The sequence below is a fragment of the Pezoporus flaviventris genome, unplaced genomic scaffold (assembly GCF_033815535.1).
Source record: "Pezoporus flaviventris isolate CSIRO_AGI_PZ_B2104156 unplaced genomic scaffold, CSIRO_AGI_Pfla_v1 ptg000008l, whole genome shotgun sequence".
NCBI classification, from domain to species: domain Eukaryota; kingdom Metazoa; phylum Chordata; class Aves; order Psittaciformes; family Psittacidae; genus Pezoporus; species Pezoporus flaviventris.
Genome location: NW_026892556.1, coordinates 4034715 through 4054927, shown reverse-complemented (window position 1 = coordinate 4054927; position 20213 = coordinate 4034715). Strand labels below are relative to the sequence as shown.

Sequence of the window (20213 nt, the reverse complement as noted above, 5' to 3'; positions counted from 1 at the left end):
GATGTCTGTTTGGTCTTGATGTTTGATGGATAGACTTCCATTGCTGTACTCTTGATTTTAGACATGCAAAGATAATGCAGTGAGGGCCCTTGTTGCCTTGAAGACTGGTTCAGAAACTCAGGAGCTAGAAGATAATGGGAAGTCAGAAAAAACTAATTATAGGGTAATACAGGTTAATGTCTGCCTGGAGCTTGGGAGTTGTAATTAAAGATAGAGGGCTGCTTTAGTTGTTGAATCCCAGTTTCTTCTTCGTTATAGATGTAGACAGGCATCTCTCTGGTGATAATGCTCCAGTGAGTTTTACCAAATGATAGTATTTCATCATGTGTTACTATATAGCTACAAGTGCTGTGAGTCAGAACTTATTTACTGTGTCCTTGATTTCATTTCTCATTGTGCTGGCTGTTCTCATTTGTTGGTACTTGGAGCAGCTGCTCTGAGGATGGAGCTGTGAGTGGCTGTAATAGGGATGACTTAAGAAACTGAAGTTTCTCTGCTCCCAAGGAAGTAGATTGTATCCTCTTGTTGTGAACAGCAGAAAAATGCTCATTCTTTTTCTATTTTCCCTTTACCAGAAGGTGAGGGGGGGCAAGTTTCAATATAAAAGTCAGCAATTGAAGATGCTGCTGTCACTCTGCGTCTTTAGGTATCCACACAAATAGCATGCATTATAAATTCCTCTTTGTTCTTGCAGATACTGAAGTAATGGTGGAATCTGAGTTTTTTTTTCCCCGACTGAAATCTCTGAGCTCCTAAACAAAACTCCTATAGACAGGCTGAGAGAGCCAGGCTGGTTCAGCCTGGAGAAGAGAAGGCTCCTTAAGGGGAGACCTTAGAGCAGCTCCAGTGTCTAAAGGGGCAGGGACTCCAGGAAGCCTGGAGAGGGGCTTTGGACAAGGGCCTGCAGGGACAGGCCAAGGGGAATGGCTTTAACCTGCCCGAGGGGAGACTGAGATGAGCTCTTAGGCAGAAGCTGTTCCCTGTGAGGGTGCTGAGGCGCTGGCACAGGGTGCCCAGAGAAGCTGTGGCTGCCCCATCCCTGGCAGTGTTCAAGGCCAGGTTGGACACAGGGGCCTGGAGCAAGCTGCTCTAGTGGAAGGGGTCCCTGCCTGTGGCAGGGGGTTGGAACTGGATGAGCTTTAAGGACCCTTCCAATACAAACCATTCCATGGTTCTGTGATTCTATGAAAGCGTACGTATGTCTTTCCAAATCCAAACAGCCATCTGTGGCTCCTGAGGGGGGAGAAAGAGCTGGTCAAGATGTTGAGCTGGGAGAAGTTACCAACACTGAACAGGGGTTTAGGGAAGTTGGCTGGGATTGCTGGGACAGGGCTGGTGGAGGCATGTATGTGCTTGAATTGGAGCGAAGGGAACGTCTCTGTGGTGTGGTCCCTTCTGAATTGCAGCGAGTGGCTGTGCTCAGACTGTCTGGATTGCTCCAAGGGTAGTATGGGAGCTGTTTAGTAGAAGCAAATGATTTTAGGGATTTGCTTGCTCTGAGAACATGTTTAGTAATTGGAGACAATAGAACTCCACAGGGATCATCTTGTTGAATGTGGGGAATTTTTCACATGTAGTTGGTGAAGATTAGTGAGAGCAGCAGGGCTGGGACTGGGGTTTATGCTCAGTTTTGCCTTAAGGCAGTGTGACCATGGAACTTCTTAACTGGGAACTTGAATTCAAGTGGAGACAGGAGGTAAATCTCCTGGCCTGTCTAGAGCACAGCTACTCAAACAATGCTGCTGTGGAAGCGTCTGGATTTGATGTTTGACTGTGTTAGTGCCTGTTGGCAGGCCCTGTGACTGCCTTAAAGTCATGGCAAGGGCCTCTAAAAAGAACCTGGAGGCTAAGAGAGGAGGAGCCCTGGTGTTTGTGCTTGAAAGTGAAACACAGAATCATAGAATAGAGTTGGAAAGCACCTTAAGATTATCCAGTTCCAACCCCCTGCCATGGGCAGGGATGCTTTATCCTAGACCATGTATAATGGATGGGAACCTAGGTGAGAGTTGATTCCCTCTCATGGCTGAAAGGCAGAACAAAGGATGCTGTTTGCCACAGCGTAGGCAGCGTATATATGTTTGTGTTCATGGTGAGTGTCGGAAAGAGGCAGGAAAACATAGGTGTGCAGCTGTTCTATGACCTTTATACGTGGCTGCATTGGAGTGCCTGCCCAGCACTCTCAGAAGTGGACAACAGTGAGATGATGAGAAACTGCACGGGCCCACGAGCAAACAGAGATCTGGCACAAAGGCGGTTGTTTTGATAAGGGTATAAAAGCAGAACCCTCTTGTGGCCATGGCAGAAGCCTCACCTACGGGTGGAGGCAGTGCATAGGAGCTTTCCCAGTTACCTGAGCCTCCTGGCATTGGCTGCAATGGGGCTTCCCAGCTGGAAGTGTGGGCCTGGAGGACCATTCTGTGGTAGCTGGTGATGTATTTCTTCTTAAACTCTGTTCTCTCTATACAGTAATGATTTAATGCATTGCTGACTTTCTTCGGTACTTTGCTTATATACCTGTATCTCTGATTTGCTTCATTGTACTTACTCACTATATAGAGAGAGATGTTTACCTAATTCACATTAGTGTGCTTGCTTTAGTGTGCTTATTGGCTTTTGCATGCTTGTTTAATAAACTCTGCATATTATACAGCTAGTGTGTGGTCACTTTGTGGTGTACTGTGTCTGTCAGCAGAACACCGTGTCACCAGGGATCTGTCCAGCGTGGTGTTGAACACTGCCAGGGATGGGGCAGCCACAGCTTCTCTGGGCACCCTGTGCCAGCGCCTCAGCACCCTCACAGGGAAGAACTTCCTGGGATCTAACCTGAACTTCCCCTGTTTAAGTTTAAACCCATCACCCCTTGTCCTGTCCTGTTTGAGTGACAGTTGACTCTTCAGGACAGAGACTTACTGATCTGCCCCTGGAAATCATTTGGTGTGTGAGGGCTGCTGGGGTCCAGATAACCTGGCTTGGTGTCTCCTGGAGTTGAAGGCAGAGTCCTTCATGTACACCGTGTGTTAGCACATGGGGCTCTGGAAGGCAGCTTTCTGAGGTGTGTTTCATTAGATGTCTAGAGTTCTCATGGATACTTCCTGCTCTCACAGTCTTAGGGCTTTTCTTAATGCTGACGCTGACAGGGCTGTGCTAAATCTATACGCAGATGATTTACAACATAACTCTCCTGAATGAAATGTCTCATTTGGCTGATCTGTTTCACAGAGATTTCCCCATAGTAAAGGGGTGTCTTGGGGAAGGGGAATTGGAATATTTCATTTGGTCTTTTGCTTTATATTGCCCTTTGAAAATCCTTCCTGAGCTGGAAGGAGCATGAGTGAAGTTGGATATTTAAGGTTGGGTATTGGAAAATCCTTCGAATAATACAGGGGAGAAAAACCAACCTGAAATCTTCAGAAGGGTACTGTAAGAACTTGCTTCCTGGGTATCCATGGGTTTCCCTGTCTCTGACAGGCAGTGGGAAGTTACCTGGCTCTAGTTGGGATTGCACAAGTGCCCTGGTGTGCTGGCTCTGGGATGTGTCTGTGGTGTGTCATAGGATGAGAATCATGGAATCACAGAACGGTTTGGGTTGGAAGGAGCCTTAAAGCTCATCCAGTTCCAGCCCCCTGCCACGGGCAGGGACTCCTTCCACTAGAGCAGCTTGCTCCAAGCCCCGTCCAGCCTGGCTTTGAGCTCTGGTTCCCCTCTGGGTTCTTGCTCGGGAAGAGCAAAGCTATTTTCACACTATTGAATTTAGAGATTTCAGTGCTTCAAGAAGAATTCAAGCGCTTCGGTTTATACCTTGTGCCCAGGTGTGTTTTGAATAGAGCTTCATGAGACCACAGCTCCTGCCTGTTATCTTCCTTTCCTCTCTCCAACTTTGCTTTTCCCTTTTCAGCTCTTCCATGTTTTACTGCATTGGTGTTGACTTCTTTGTGCTTCGGCAGGACAGGTTGTGATAAAAAGAGTGTCTTTGTAAATAGGTGAAGGCACACTGCATCCAGGGTAACCTTGTCCTCAAATCTGGCCCAGTTGATCTCAGCTGCTGATGGAAATCTCCTTAAGGAGCTGTTCCAGAGCGCTGAATTCGGTGGTGCCTGTATTGGAGAACTTGCTTTGATGTGTTTGCTGAGACGCTTTCGAATTGTCTTCTCTGACTGATGATCTCTGCTCTGTGATGAGCTGCTTTTGTGTGCCAATGTCATGAGATGCTGCTCTCCCTCTGCCAAGTGATCTCCTCTCAGCTATCACATTTCTCCTCTTCCTTTAAGGGTAACTTCTGTTCTAGGGCAGTTGATTCTCTTGGGAGCATCTGCCCATGTTACTTGCCCTGTACACAAGTTGGGCTTCAGACCTTGATTCTGTACTGGGTGACACTTGACTATTATCAAACCCTCAAATGAGCCCTTTGCACCATTGCCAGCGTAGCCTGGGGCCACTTCCATTCTCCTGTGACAGAGGTGGTGAATGAGATGCGGCCTTTCCCTTCCTTACACCTTTGTCCCTCTGAATTTAAACCTTGGTAGATCAGAGTAGGGGGGGGAGTGAAAGGAAAAGCCCTCCCTATGGTCAGGCCAGTCAGATCTTAGTGTAGCCCTGAGTGCTTGCACAAAAACTTGATCCAGACATGCACCTGGGAAGCAGAAAGTGGCTTTCCTGAGGTATTACCAGCTCCAGCAGGACAAAAGTAAGGTTGCTGCTTCCATAATCTGATATTCCGGAATTTTGCACCCCAGTATGTGCCTGAGACATCTCGGGGGTACCTAAATTCCACATTCATGTATCATAGATACACAGAGTGGTTTGGGTTGGATGGGACCTTAAAGCTCCTCCAGCTCCAAGCCCTGCCATGGGCAGGGACCCCTTCCACTAGAGCAGCTTGCTCCAAGCCCCTGTGTCCAGCCTGGCCTTGAACACTGCCAGGGATGGGGCAGCCACAGCTTCTCTGAAGCCATTCCCTCTGTGAATAGAACCTGAGGAATCCCATAATCAATGTGAGAGGCTTCCTTGGGTTGATTCCTGTACCCTGCATCACTCATCACCTTGGCCAGACGCCACAGCCATCATGAGCCAGGGGTAAGTTCAATAGCTTTTTGCTTGCAATGCTAATGGGAGTAGCAATTCTAATGGTGAATCTTCTACTACAAAAATAGTAAAACCACCTCATCCCATCTACTACTTGTACTTTTACATTCTTCCTTTGCCCACCATTGTTATGGGAGAAGGCTAGAAACAGTGCTGTCGTCAGTCAATGGAACAAAGTATCTGAACCCTGGTCTAGTCGGTGGTGGTGAGCCTGTTGTTGACAGTATGTGGTGCTTGTTTTCACTCGGTAAATACTATTTTCCTCTCCTAGATGCTATATCTGTGTGTTTGTATGTGTTCTCAGATGTGTGTTAACCAAGTAGCTGTGAGCCCTTCAGAGCAGACAGGCGCCGGCAGCTCCCGCGGCTGAGTAGGAGGCATTTGTTTCCTTCTCCAGTTTGGAAACCTGTAGTTAATTGAGAAAGCTTCAAACTTGGGAGTACCTCAGTCAAGTGCCACTAAATATTTAGGGTGTTCAACCAACTATATACATGTATATATATGTATATAATTTTTTTCTCCCCTCCATTCTAAGGAGCCTCAGCGGCCTGAATGTTCTTGATGTTTCTTCTTCTTCCTGGATCAGTACATGACTACACCTGGATTTCTGGTGCAGTAATGGTGACTTCTGTTGAGGAATGTTTTACTCCTTCAGCCTGGAGAAGAGAAGGCTCCTTAAGGGGAGACCTTAGAGCAGCTCCAGTGCCTAAAGGGGCGGCAGGAAACCTGGAGAGGGGCTATGGACAGGCCAAGGGCAATGGCTTTAACCTGCCAGAGGGGAGACTGAGATGAGCTCTTAGGCAGAAGCTCTTCCCTGTGAGGGGGTGCTGAGGCGCTGGCACAGGGTGCCCAGAGAAGCTGTGGCTGCCCCATCCCTGGCAGTGTTCAAGGCCAGGTTGGACACAGGGGCTTGGAGCAAGCTGCTCTAGTGGAAGGTGTCCCTGCCTGTGGCAGGGGGATGGAATCTCTTATCTCTTCTCACAGAAACAAGCAAATGCTATTCTGAGATATCGTGACAGTTTGATCTGTCCCCAAAAGTGTCACAGTAACAGCATTTCCCTCATTACTCTGTAGGACACGGAGGTGGTCCCGTAACTTGTGCAGAGCTCAGATAATGGGAGGGCTTCAGGAGCACGTCCAGCATCAGTGAAGCCCAAGAAAGGAGCCCTTTCATGGCTTTGTGCTCCCAGCACCTGGCCCTTTTGTTTGCTGGGATGGCAGATAAGTTCAGAGTGCTCAGAATTCCTTCTAGTAGGATCTGTGGGATACCTGGAGTTGGTTTGCTTGGCTGGCAGGGTGGCAGCCTGCAATCTGCCCTGTAATTCACTGTAGATCAAAGAAGCCTTGAAAGCAGCCATCTACATGTTCCAACTTCCCCAAATCCTGTCTTTGCGGTGCCCGGCCTGCCTTGGGTGTAGTAGATGCTGTCCTGGAGGTTTTGCCTCCTGGTCAGAAGTGGAATTGGGAGAGAGGAAGGATAAGCGCTCCAATGGAAGGGAGAGTGGGGCTGGATAGATCCTGGCATAAGGAAGTGCTGGGGGAGGAGAGGGGCCGCCCTTGTGAGGCAGTAGGGAGAGGGGAAGCAAGGACACTGGAGAGCCAGGGCTTCCAGAAGCATCCTCTGGTTTGCTTTGCTTGCCCTCTTTAATATAATCGGCTTCACAGCAATAGGTTAAACCCTCTTCAGTCACTGTTACCACTAATACATGCAGATGCTGGATCTGTTTAATGTTGTTCAACATCAAGAAAGAAAATAGAAAGCCTCAGGCTTCCTGCTGCACTTGTCGAGACATTTCCTTCCCATCATCAGCTGGAGGATTTCTTAGCTGGTTCTTCCTCAGCTGCTTGTGCTCCAGAGCACTTTCTGGTCTGTCTGTTCGGGTTTATTCCTGTGTATTTGGCTGGGGTTTTGCTCTGTTTACGTCCACCTGTCCTTTCTCTTACTGGGAAACATCACTTGGCATAAAGAGGAAGAGAAGATCCCTTGTGATGAAGAGTGAAGGCTGCTCTGCAATAGCTTTGCTGTGTGTCGGTGTAGGTTTATATCAATCCTACATCAGGGAGGAGGCCTCGGTGCACAAGGCTGGTGTGTGATCCCCAAAAGACCTCAAAATGTGCTATGGTATTGCACTGTGCAGTTATAGATAAAGGTCATATTAGCAACCATATTTGCTTAATATAAGGTGCAGTATTAACCTGATTGTTGACATTAATATTTACTTAAAATTACAATTCAGCTGCTTTGCTGGGAGCTGTCAAGTGGGAAAAGCCCCTTGGATTATTCCAGAAGAAAGGTAAATGTACTCTTGCTCTCATGTTAGGTCCTTCACAACCCTGTTTAGTAATTGTAAGGACAGTTTGAGGCCCTGGCTGCTGTTAATGTACCTGACTGCAGGATTCCTTTTGACAAGTGCCATTCAGCCCCGTGGGCCCTCTTGGTGCCTGGGTTAAAATGAACTGGACTTTGTAGTGCCACGTGTCCCATCGGGTGCTCAGATTCGTTGCTGCTTCCTGGGGGGCACATGGGGGCTGTCACAAGCTTCCCTGCTCCTCCTTTGCTCTGTTACAGCTTTTGGGCACTGGGGACATCAGCCCCCAAAGGGTGGCTTGTTGAAGGGGTGTAATTGGTGTGTGTAAGTTGTTGCCTCAACTCTCACCATCTCTCATGGGTAATTCAGATCTCAGGCAGAAGCTCCTCCCTGTGAGGGTGCTGAGGTGCTGGCACAGGGTGCCCAGAGAAGCTGTGGCTGCCCCATCCCTGGCAGTGTTCAAGGCCAGGTTGGACACAGGGGCTTGGAGCAAGCTGCTCTAGTGGAAGGTGTCCCTGCCCGTGGCAGGGGTTAGAAGTAGATGAGCTTTAAGGTCCTTTCCAACACAAACCAGGCTGGGATTCTATGATTCTGTGTTATTTTTTGTCTGCTTTTGATAGTGACTGGGTAAAGTGTATTTGGGAAGATGGATGCAGCTCATTTCTACTGTATATTGTGTAACAGGGAGGTCAGGATGGCAATTTGCCATCAAAGGCATGTTTAAGGACAGCTTCCTTCAGACTCTGAGGAGAGGAGTGGAAATACCAGTGCTGTTAGGTGTGCAGTTATACAGCTGGAGTGCAGTTTGCTTTCATCTTTATCCTCCTTTTTGCCCTTTATTACTCTTCTTATCTTGGTCTCTCTGTCACCCCTGTAGTAATCAGTTACCTAAACCAGTCTGGGGGGGTTTTGTCCTATAAACCCACCAGTGGGTGTTTCGGGCCTCCTTCATGCCATGAGTCCAGTGTTGGCACAGCTAAACCCTGGGTACAGGTCATCATCCCCCATGAAGAGCCTGTGAGGGGCTGCAATGACCAGAGGCTGTGGATGATTCATACCTAATGTTCTATAAACTATCCCCCCTGCTCTAGCAGAGAGGTGCATCAGATCTGTTGGGTTGCAGGGATTGTGTAAGCCTTGAGTAGGAGGTGTGTAGTATTGCTCTGTGTGTGTGTGTATGGTGTAGTAAGCACTGCCTTGATACAGGGGTGCTATCTGAGGAGGGCAATAGCTTGGGCTGGGTCCTGGCATGTGGTTGAATGTCTCTGCTTTGTCCTCAGGTCCGGAGTTGGGTTTTTTCCCTTTCATATCAATGTAACCTGACTAGAAGTCTACCTGGTTTATACAAGAGCCTTTGTGATTTCTCACCTGAAAGGATGCTGACCTTCTTGCTTACGCTTTGACTCACTCCCCTGAAATCTTTACTGTTCAACATTAATCTTTGCATTAGACTTTATCAAAGGCTTTAGATTTTGTGTGTCTTATAAGTAATATCTGTTTTTTCCTTTTATTGTGTGTGTATAAATCTAACACTGTATACCTTATAGCTGGGAGTCCTAAAGGTAAGTCATCTGTTGGAGCTCAATAACCTTGTCCTATGCTGTAATATGGAATGTAGCTCTTCGTCTGTATCAGAAGAATTGCTGTGAACTCTGATTATCACTGAGCCAAACCCGAAATCCAGCATTTCCTCATGGGCTTTTCTTCCCCTTCTCTAAATAGGTACGTTCCATGGATGAACTGAATCATGATTTTCAAGCGCTTGCTCTGGAAGGACGGGCTATGGGAGAGGTAAGTGAAAGGCCTATAGGAAAAAACAGTGGATTTTGAGGGGGAGGGAAGAGGGGAAATAAATCACACTTGGAGAGGCTGCTGGAATGCTGCTGAATGTGAGAGGTCTCCATTGTGGCTGTGAAGCTCTGTGTGTGTGTGTGTGTTTGCTTTAACAAACAAGACCCTGCCAGGCTGGGCTGCATCTTGGTAGGAGGAACAGCTAAGCCCTCCACCTGCTGTATCATCAAACAGCAAGCCAGTGGTTGTAAGAGAACAGTTAGAAACATGGCTTGTGACAAGTGGTACAATACTTGCAGCGTGGTTATTTTGGGATGCAGTGAGCTCACACCCTGTCACACTGTGGGGTTAGGTGGCTGCTGTTGTCTGCTGCCCTGTTTCCACTCCCGGCCACCTTTTGGCTCTTGGCACCAAGCACAGGGCTGTATTTAATGGTGGGAGTCACTGAGCAACGGAATCAAGGGCTGCAGAAGTGCCAAGTGCTTTGGACAGGTCAGAGGCCTGAGCAGGAGTTGTCAGATCATGGCCTTTCAGTTCTGACTGCACAAACCCAGGCAGGGTTATTGTAACCTCATTGTGCAATAAGGAGGTGGCAGGTTTGGGGGAGATGGCCACTGGTTTTCTTTGAAAAGAGAGAATTTACCTCTTTTTAGGGTGACTTGAACAGCCCATTACTGCATTGGCTGTGCTGTAAACTCGTTATTCCCTTTCCCTTTGTAGGCAGTCCCTTTGTAGGCTTGTGGATGAGAAAGCGCTGTCTTGGAGGAGGATGTTAATGTACAGCAGGCCAGCTTGAGAGAGGCTGTGGTTTTGGAGAGCCCTCCACTTGGCATTCCAGTCTGTGGAGTTCAGACCAGTTTCTCTCCTCCATGTTCAGTCCATCCTATCTCTTAATTACTTTATGAGCCAAGTTCATAAAAACTAATCCCTGATCTCCAAAATTATTGGAGAAACAGCAAACCAGGACTGTTGTGGGATTCATAAGAAGGTGCCCTCTCTCAGGTGAAAGACCTCAGGGTGCTTGCAGCTTAGCTTCTCTCCTTTCTTCCTTCTGTGGAAGATCTTTACACTGAGCTGCATGTTAACTTGACAGTTCTTGATAGGAAAATGTGTTTCTCCAGTTTATCTTAACCTATATTGAGACACTTGACTTCAGAGTAGATGAAAGTGATTTACAGAGGAGAAAACATGCCATTAAAAACCTGTCTAAAGCTGCTGAGCACCAGCTGAGGTGCCTCCATGTAAAGCATGCCAATGGAATGGCGGGGGTGGGAATGTTCACTCCATGCTATTTTTTAACACCTCACTTGGGCAAGAAGTTCATGTTCTGATATAGAGCGTCCAGGCTCTTTGAAGCCTGGTGAGGGTAAGCACAGCACTTGTTCTGTGGTGTTAGGAGGTCACGTTGGCTTCAGTGCCTGAAGGCACTCCAGAACATCACATCATGGAATCAACATGGTAGGAAATAGACCTTTAAGATCATCAAGTCCAGCCTTTGGAGGATGTGAGGTTTGCCTTCCAGTGCTGATTCATCTTCCCCACCTTCTTCTTGTACCTGTGATGCGGAAGGTTTGGGGATGGCATCCTTCTGGCACTGGGAATGGTTTTCCAGGAAAGGTGACATCTCACCTTCTCCACAACTTCTTGTTTCTCTTGTATTTCCTTCAGTCTTGCAGTTGCCTTTCCTTATCTGTTGAATTTTCTCTGTATTTCCCAAGGTATTTCACCATAGATCCAGCTGGCTGATTTAAGGAGCTGTGTAAACAGAGATTCCCACAGGATATAGACCATGTTCTTCAACTGCAGGCTTTGATTTTGTGCAGCATGCCCTGTCTGTTGTTTAGATGCTTTAGCAAGGCACTAAGGAGGTGATTTCCACCCCTTTTCTTCCTCCTCCTGGAATGTGAAGGAAACGCGTGGAGAAAGCTGCTGGGAAAACATTTAAGCCTGAAATAAATGAGGAAAAAGGAATTTGATTTCTATTTGTTTCATGTCTTCTGAACCTGTAGGAAGTGTCATAATTCCATACTTTGAGGTGATAGTGGAAAACCTGGAGGGGAAAGATGAGGGAAAGAGTGCTTCATCACTTAGTGTGTCCTTTAATCTCCTTTTCTTGCTTCTTAGTAAGCAGCATCGTCATTGTAGTGGTATAAGGAGTCTGTGCCTCTGAAGACATAAGAGCTTTGTTTTAAAGGGGTCTGTCAACTAAATCTCTTACCTGCATTTTGACTGCAGAGTGGGTAATATTTGGTGATGAACAGATGGTCTAATCTGGGAAAAGAAAGAAAAGCTTAACCCCCCCCTTTAATCTATGCCCTGTTTCCAGTTTCACAGTCCCATCAGCCAGCATCAGACCCCCCCTAAATTCCTTTGTGCCTTGAAGTGTGATACTTTTAAGTGTGAGATTAAAAGAGGAGCCACAGAAACCCTTTTGCTCAGCTCTAAAATAGAAGAGATTTGGGCCACTGATAGTGGACACGGTCAATGATGTTGAGAATAGCTTTGTGAAAGGGATGTCTGTTCTTGTCTGTTCTCCTCTCCTTTGAGTGCTCTCTGCAGGTGGAAGCTCTGATGGACGAAGTCATCGTGAGGCCTCACTACAAGCCACACCAGGATAATGGAGTCTGGTTTTGTTCCTTCTCAGCAGATGTTGAACTGGGAAGCAGTAAAAAGGAATGGTGTCGAGCAGTTAGTGAAGGAGGAGGATGGTGCCTCAGAAGTTGAATGTAGGGGCTGGTTAGTTTTGCTGCTTTAGCCCATGGACCAGAGTGTGTCTCCATGCTTCTTGTGGGGTCTTGGTGCTACAGTACTGATTTATCTGAGGCTTGTCATGGTCTGTGCAAGTTCTCTTTCTTTTCTGGCCTTCAAGACAGAGGAACTGGGTACCAAAGAATCGCAGACTGCTTTGGAAGGGTCCTTAAAGATCATTCACTTCCAACCCCTGCCGGGCAGGGACCCCTTCCACTGCAGCAGCTTGCTCCAAGCCCCTGTGTCCAACCTGGCCTTGAACACTGCCAGGGATGGGGCAGCCACAGCTTCTCTGGGCACCCTGTGCCAGCGCCTCAGCACCCTCCCAGGGAAGAGCTTCTGCCTGAGAGCTCATCTCAGTCTCCCCTCTGGCAGGTTCAAGCCATTCCCCTTGGCCTGTCCCTACAGGCCCTTGTCCAAAGTCCCTTTCCAGGTTTCCTGCAGCCCCTTTAGACACTGGAGCTGCTCTAGGTCTCCCCTTCAGGAGCCTTCTCTTCTCCAGGCTGACCCAGCCTGGCTCCAGAGCAGAGCTGCTCCAGCCTTTGAAACATCTCCGTGGCCTATTCTGGTCTCTGGGCATCTGCTCTTCTTCACATAAATCCCTTTTATCTGCAGCTTTGCAACACTGAACATTGGTGCAGTATCTCTGGGGGCTCATGGCCAGTGCAGAGGCTGGGAGAGGTGTTTGTCATCAGAGAGTTACAGCATTTTGAATTGCAGCAACATTCTTGGTTTGGTGGTGGGTGATGCTGTGAGATAAGCCTGGGTCTGCAATACAGGAGCAGCTGTAACTTAAGCCAGGAGGGTGGGAGGAGGAGGAGAACAGAGACAGGAGGCAGCTGGTAGGTACTTCCCTTCAAACATGGAAGGGATTGGACCCAACATTTTGCAGTATGAATATCAGGGGTAATGGTGAACATCACCCTAGATTTGAAATGCTGTAAGGAATATTTCCCACTTCCTCTGCTGAGCATTTCTCACTCTCTAGTGCTGTCCCCTATGGGTTTTAGTGCACACGGGTGGGGGTTCTGGGCTCAAGCACACTGAAGCCAGGTCATGGGGAGCCTCTCATTGACCAACACCCCCAAGTCCTTCTCCTCGGGCTGCTCCCTCCAGTCTCTCCCAGCCTGTGTCTGTGCTGGGGTTGCCTGACCCAGAGGCAGGATGCTGCCCCTTGGTTTCTGTCAGAGCCTCCACCAGCCAGTTGAGCTCCCTGGGGTGGCAGAAGCTGCCCTTGGGGTTGCCTCTCCATTGCTCATGGTGTGCTCAGCCTCCCTGTCTTGTTTTTTACATGCATGGCAGCATATTTTGGGGGGCAGATAACATCTTGGTGCTTGTAAACCTGCAGCACTGCCCAAATCTGATCTCTAAATGCATGCTCCTCCTCCTACCTGTTGCTGCAGATGAATGGGGCTCTGCAGCGACACAGATGGCTTATCTTCATGGTTGCCTTGTCTGGAGGGGATCAGTTCACTTCATTTGTTTAATTCCTAATCCCATCACGGTGGGATCTACAAGCACAGGCTCTGTACTTGTGGGTTGTAGAATTGCCTTTGTGGATGTGCAGGTCAGCCCCTCCTCCCCACTCTGGTATATTGAATATTGGCCTAACGCTGTAAGTCCTTTTTAAGAGGGCTCAGAAGGATTATTTTCATACTAGATAGGGTCAATTTTAATAACAACTGGGAACAATGAAACTGGTCCAGTTCCAAACTGCTGCATGTTCCTTCTTTGATTTCCCACCTGAAGAACTGGATAAGATTCACTTCAAATACCATTTTTCTCTCCCTCTATTAGAGCTGACAACTTTCCCTGAGGAAAACTTCATCTCCTGGGCAGGAGTCAGTAGTAATTTGGATGGTTGCTGCTTGCTAACCCTCTGGTTTGGGTTGGAGCAGAAGTTGACAGCCCAAGGACTCCACTGCCATCTGTTAATACTGGCATTTGGTTTTCCCCTTCCCCAGTATCTAAATACAGCTAGAACCTGTGTGGGGAAGAAACATTTCTTTCTGCTGATGTTACAGGGCTTCCAGTTGGGAGCTTTATGCTTCTGGGATGGAAAAGATTAAACTGGAGGCAACAGAGTCGATGTTTGTGCAGCTAAGGAGGTGTGTGCACAGGACAGGGAGTAGTTGAGATTTTTCTAGTCCTGGTCTGTGATTCACTACAAAACCATAGGAAGGTGTCTGTAGGCAGTTCCTCAGGATCCTGCTGGTAAGTGCATGTGTTTTCCCCCTTAAGAAAAGGGCTGGGTGAATCACAACCAGGCTGAATGAGTTTCAAGGCACCCTCCAGCTTGAGGAGACGGTCTTTTGTGGTAGTGACCCCGTTTGGATGGTCAGGAAAATAGAAGAATTTATTGAAATGAGCCACCAGAATGCAAGGAACAGCTCACTCTTTGCATTCCAGTTCCTAACACAACTTGTTGCTGTGCTTTGGACAGACATACTCATGTGAAGTGTTGGTTCTCCTTATCTTCCAGGTGCTCCTGGTTTGCGCAGCTCTCCATGAGCTGGGTCTGACCTGGTGCCTCATGTCTGTGATGTCCCTTTCCACACCTTGAGTATCTAATGTAGCTATAATAGAGATTTGCAAGTGGTGTGGGAGATGCAGCACCCCTGTGTTGGCAGTCCTGGTTTAGCTATCGCTGTTCTTACAGTGGCCAGGGGTGCTTGCGGGTGTGTTGTGTCAGGTCTTGCAACTGGGAAAGCACAATCCCGTAGTGCAGCATAGGCTGGGATCTGCCTGGCTGGAAGCAGCAACATGTAAAGCCCGATAAGAGTGACCAGTGTGCAGATGTGGTAAGGAAAGCCAACAGGATGCTGGGGAATGTCGATAAAGGCATCACCAGCAGAGATAAAGATGTCAGTGTCCCGCTTTACTCAGTGCTTGTCAGGCCACACCTGCAATACTGGGTTCAGTTTTGGTCCTGCTCTGCAAAGAAGATGTTGACAGGCTGGAGAAGGTCCCGAAAAGAGCCCCAGAGATGATCCAGGGTCAGGTCTTTGCTTCCTCCCAGCTTCCCATGCCCCTCCTCACTGCAGAGCATGAAACTGAGAAGGTCCTTGATCGGAGGAAATACTCCTTTACAGCATTGGTGTGTTATCAGCATTGTTCTCAGGCTAAAGGTGAAACCACAGCACTGCACCAGGTACTAAGGAGAAAAATGACTGCTGCAGCTGAACCCAAGACAGTGGGTTTGAGGTTTTTCTGGTGTTTTTAGGTTTTGAAAGGAATTCTGCTCTTCAGGCGAGGCCTAGAATTGGTGTTGCTTTCTTTGTACTACCTGTGTTCTGTGTAACCTGGCCTTAAACCCAAACTTGAACCTTGGGTTTAATCCTGTACATACAGACCTGCTTTGTGATACGTTTCTGAGTAAATAGATCTTCCTTACATTAACAAGTACAGGGTGAGCACAGCTCTCCTGATGTCTGCCTTCAACCAGAGCTCTTGGATCACATCTGCTTCGTCTTCATCCAGCAGCCTGTTTGCTCTGGTTGCCATAGCCTCAACTGTGCAGGTGAGCTGCTGGAGGCCATGAGTCTCATTCTGTGATCATTTCAGACACAATGAGTTGTTAATCTTCCAGTTCCTTTAGTTTTAGTCCAACGTCAGGCAAGGCTCATGCATTTGGTTCATGTGCTGTGGTTGTGCTGCTGTTTCCTGTCGGGATTGCACGCATCTCATTCAGCACAAGATTTCGTCTGAAGATTATGTGGTTGACATCTAAGGTAGCTGTGGAGGGCTTGGAATTCCCTTTGCTGTATGTAGGTACCACATAGTGCATGCTGCCTTGGAGAAGCTGATGTTTTGGAAACGCATCTCAATAGGCTATGTTGTTCTTTGTGCCATCTTCTGGAGTTCAGAACCATTTTCCTTGGATTCATCCAAGCCAGAGTGACTTTGTCTCATTCTCAGTAAGAGCATCTCCCTGTTTGCCTTACATCCCATAGGAACAGCACAGGCTGTGGCCCAGAATTGTTCATTCTTTGTGCTTACAACCAAGCTTCCCAGAGTGGGGAGCCCTCAGCAGACATTGAACAGGAGAGAACGGAAGGCTCTTGGCACCTCTTGAGCTATTCTGTGTTCTGAGTATTTGACAGCAAGAATCAGTGCTGGAAATGTTGGCAATTGAGGCACATCCCAGCTCAGGTGGAAGGCAAAATGTCCTGGTCTTGACCAAGATGGAATGAAGCGGGGCTAAACCACAACACATGAGAATTCTCTGATCAGAACAGGGTCTTTTTCCTGCTGATATTTATTTGCAAGCAGCTCTCGAGTATGGAGAGTATGGACAGTGTCAGTGGTATGTGTGTGCTTCCACCTGTGGGCTTCATAAAGCACTTAAGAACGCAAGAGGGATGTGGGGATGCAAGTGGTACCTCAGTGCTGGGTGGCTCCAGAGGAGGGTATCTGTGTTTTGATGATGAAGCATGTCTCAGTTGGTGTTGAATGAGTGATCCATGTTCCCAAGGGAGACGCTTATGGTTTCTGTTTGCATTTCCTACTTCTTTTAATCATGCTTTGTTTTGTTTTGTGTTCTTTTTTGTTGTGTTTCTTTAATTGCAGCAGCTGTTGCCGGGTAAAAAGTTTTGGGAATCTGATGATTCCAGCAAAGATGGACCAAAAGGGATATTTCTGGGAGATCAGTGGAGAGACAGTGCTTGGGGAACATCAGGTAGCTCCATTATTTACTTGATTTAGTTGGGGTTGAACGCAGATGTGCAACTCAGCTTTCAAAGACACCTGCTTTATGTCCTAGAAACCCCCACGTTGGTTTGTGATTAACATATCCATAGGTACTAAAGGATTGGTTAATGTGAATATGTGCACCCTGTTACCTGCTTCAAAGCTTTAGATTACCCTTAACATTTCAATTTCAATTTTCTGATGTATTTTGTGCCTTGGGATGAACTTAGAGAACAAGATGAGTAAAAAAACCTCAGGAACAAGAAAAGCCCCTAATTTTGTAAATACTAAACCAACCAAACCCCCAAACCACTGAGGTTGAAGTGATGCTTTGAATTAGGGGGAAGGTTTTGGGATAGTGATCAGGGTAGGGTTTATTACTTACACTTCAAATGGGCTGTGACCAGGAGATAAAGCCTCTCACCCTGTGCTCAGCTGAGGCTGGTCCCAGCCTCCACAGGTGGGTGGAGATCTGGGGGAGGTGACTCCTACACTGGCTGATCCCAAATCTCCATGAGTCAGAACCTTTGGTCTCATCTCTTCCTTTGTTTATTCACAATTAATCCTGTGCACCTCAACAGCCCCCAGTGCTGAGCCATGGCCCACACTGGTGAGTCAGGGAAGTCAGAGTTTCCCTTTTGGCTCATCTCAGCTGGAGAGAAGAGCCAGAGGCTGAGCACTTCCTCAAGGTCCCTGCCCCAAAGCGAGGAGCACAACATGGAGGTGGCTGTGGAAGTGGCCATGGGCATAGGATGGGTTTGTTCCAGGAACAGTGGAACTAATCTTAGAACCATGGAATGGTTTGGGTTGGAAGGGACCTTAAAGCTCCTCCAGCTCCAACCCCTGCCACGGGCAGGGACACCTTCCACTAGAGCAGCTTGCTCCAAGCCCCTGTGTCCAACCTGGCCTTGAACACTGCCAGGGATGGGGCAGCCACAGCTTCTCTGGGCACCCTGTGCCAGCGCCTCAGCACCCTCCCAGGGAAGAGCTTCTGCCTAAGAGCTCATCTCAGTCTCCCCTCTGGCAGGTTAAAGCCATTCCCCTTGTCCTGTCCCTGCAGGCCCTTGTCCAAAGCCCCTCTCCAGGTTTCCTGTAGCCCCTTTAGGCACTGGAGCCTTCTCTTCTCCAGACTATTGAAACCTGGGTTTTTGTAAGAAAAAAATGCTGCTCCTGGTGCTCTAAGTGGTTATACAGCAGCACAATGAACACTGCTGGAGAACTGGTCTGTTAAAACCAGCTTTTCTTTTTTCTTAGTTAGCTTTATCCCCCAAAAGTCTCCCTTAGTCCATTTTAGATGCTTGTGCTGGCTTGAGGGGCAGGGAAGCATAGCCAGGACCAATAACAGAATAGAATGACTTCTCCACAGCTTATGCCTGCTTTATAAGGCAGCTCAGTATCAATATCATTGCATGTCCCTTCCACCATCCTCTGGCAACTACTGTATCTGCTGCCTGTTATTTTTGCTTCTGAGCATTGCCAGCCCTTGCAGGCAGGAGCAGAGCTGCTCCCCTTCCTTGCTGGTTGCAGGGTCCCTTCCCCTGCCCAGCCAGTTCTGGCAGAGGACTTGGAGCCATCAGTCCTTGGCAGGGGTGATAAATGGGACTGATGCAGGAGGACAGGGGATGAAGAAGAAATGAAGTTCTCATCTAGGAGAAGATATGGTCATGACATGAATAGGGTCCTTCATCTGAGCAAGAGAGCTGGGGTAACGGTAGGATGATGTTTGAAATGACAAACCAAAACTGACTGTTTTTTTTGTTGTACCAATGCAAGAGTTGTACTAAAACTAAACCCTACAACTTCCTGGTTTTAACTACAACTTTTCCTTAGAGACTTAAGTCTCTGAAATGCTCTGATTTTAGACTCTGAATGTAGGCTTCCAGGTTCTAGTAGTTAAAAATCAAGCAGCCATCCTGCTTTGTCTAATGGACGTGATCAGAGTCAAAACATTGGCACTTCATAGTGCAGTTCAGACCCTAGAGAGTAATTATTTAATGACTTGCCTCCTGTAAATAGTTGGATCTACTTATAAGCATTATCCATGTTTTTGTTCCAGATCACTCTGTTTCCCAACCAATTATGGTGCAGAGAAGACCTGGTCAGGGGTTTCATGTGAATAGTGAAGTCAACTCAGTGCTTTCACCACGGTCAGAGAGTGGAGGACTTGGAGTTAGCATGGTGGAGTATGTGTTGAGCTCATCTCCTGGAGATTCCTGCCTAAGGAAAGGAGGATTTGTAAGTGTGCTGACATCTGAGTTCCTGTTATGTTCCTTTCTCCATTTGCTGCTTGGTTTGATTGGTTGTTAATCCATCCCTAAAGGCAGATACTCCTTCTTTAATTTGCTCTTGTTTAGCTCCCTCTCTTAAACCAGGGAAGTTTTACCCATTGCTATTGATTCGGGATGCAGGGTTGGAATGGGTGTGAGGAATGTGAAGGTTCCTGGTGCTCCCTGGTTCTTTGTATCACCCCACCAGCAGTGACCCCCCACCTGAGCTCACTGTGGGAGGAGTGTGCACATCTGCCTGTGGTTCTGAATGAACGTGTGGCTGCTTTGTTGCTGGTGAAGAACAAAAAGCTCCATGTAATGATGCTAGAAACATAACGTAGCTGTAGAAGCCACTCCAAGTGGGAATGCTTTAAAGGGCATATCGTTTCCCATGGAGAAGTGATGGTAGTCACTGTGCTTCATGGGGTGGGGAAAGGAGGCACAATCAGGCCCCATCCCTGCAGTGGGGAAGTAGGGGATGCATCGCCACCTCCTAGGCCACTGCTCAAGCAGGGGTTGTCACACAGCACAAAAGCAGAGTAGGTTTGTCACTGCTGGACTGCTCATCTTTTCAGGGAGCTGATTTGTGGGTTCCTTCGTCCATCCTCTTTATCTTGTCCCTCGTTACTGGGTGCCCTATAACCTTGTTGAACCCTGAGCCTAAGAGAGATGGGGTTTGAGGAATGGACAACAGTGGAAGGAGCCAATTTATCATCAGAATTGGGGCTTAGAGAAGTGCCTGCTCCATCACACTGATGGTCAGGTCACCAGTTCTGCAACCCGGGGTCTCCCCAGGGAATATCCCATTGTGATGGGGGGAGACTGGGCTCCACGTCTGTAGTTACAATTGGTATTGCCGTGTCTGCCCTTAAACAAGCATGGGTTGATTTTCTTTAAGAAGCATCATCAGAAGATAATAACTTTTAAAGCAATCCTTTTTTTCCTAAATATTGGTGGAAAAAATCCCCCCTCCAATTGAAGAGGATGGAAAAAGGACTCAAATATAGGGTTCCTCTGCCCTGTTACATACAGAGCAGCTTGCCCTCAGATGGAGGGTTTAATGTCTGTCTGTGTGACAGCACCAAAGCCATTCTGATAAATATGTTTATATGCCCCTTGCTGGTTTTTATCATAAATTATGTTGGTTTTCCTCTCCCTTTTGTTTTCACAACTGTGCCCCTGGCATAATTCCCTTTGATTCTTCTCCCAAGTGAAAGAAAATACAGACATTAAGGGCAGAAAAGCTGCAGATGTAAAATCACCCATCAAATGCTCAACAGCACAGAAACCTTCTTATTTCCTCCTTTATTTTGCTTTCCATTCCTTT

The 20213-nt window shown here is 47.6% G+C and overlaps 1 protein-coding gene across 7 annotated transcripts in view; it reads left to right on the top strand.

The window, feature by feature from the left end:
- The window catches only part of PUM1 (pumilio RNA binding family member 1), a 63348-nt gene that overhangs the window by 5896 nt on the left and 37239 nt on the right, over positions 1 to 20213 (top strand). For 5 of the 7 annotated variants that reach the window (XM_061449991.1, XM_061449990.1, XM_061449989.1 and 2 more), the window contains exons 3-5: positions 9114 to 9182; positions 16500 to 16608; positions 18676 to 18854. In XM_061449991.1, the coding sequence (XP_061305975.1) occupies positions 9114 to 9182; positions 16500 to 16608; positions 18676 to 18854 (357 nt within the window). The remainder of the gene's footprint in view (positions 1 to 9113; positions 9183 to 16499; positions 16609 to 18675; positions 18855 to 20213) is intronic. The other 2 variants (XM_061449992.1, XM_061449987.1) reach the window with 1 other exon arrangement.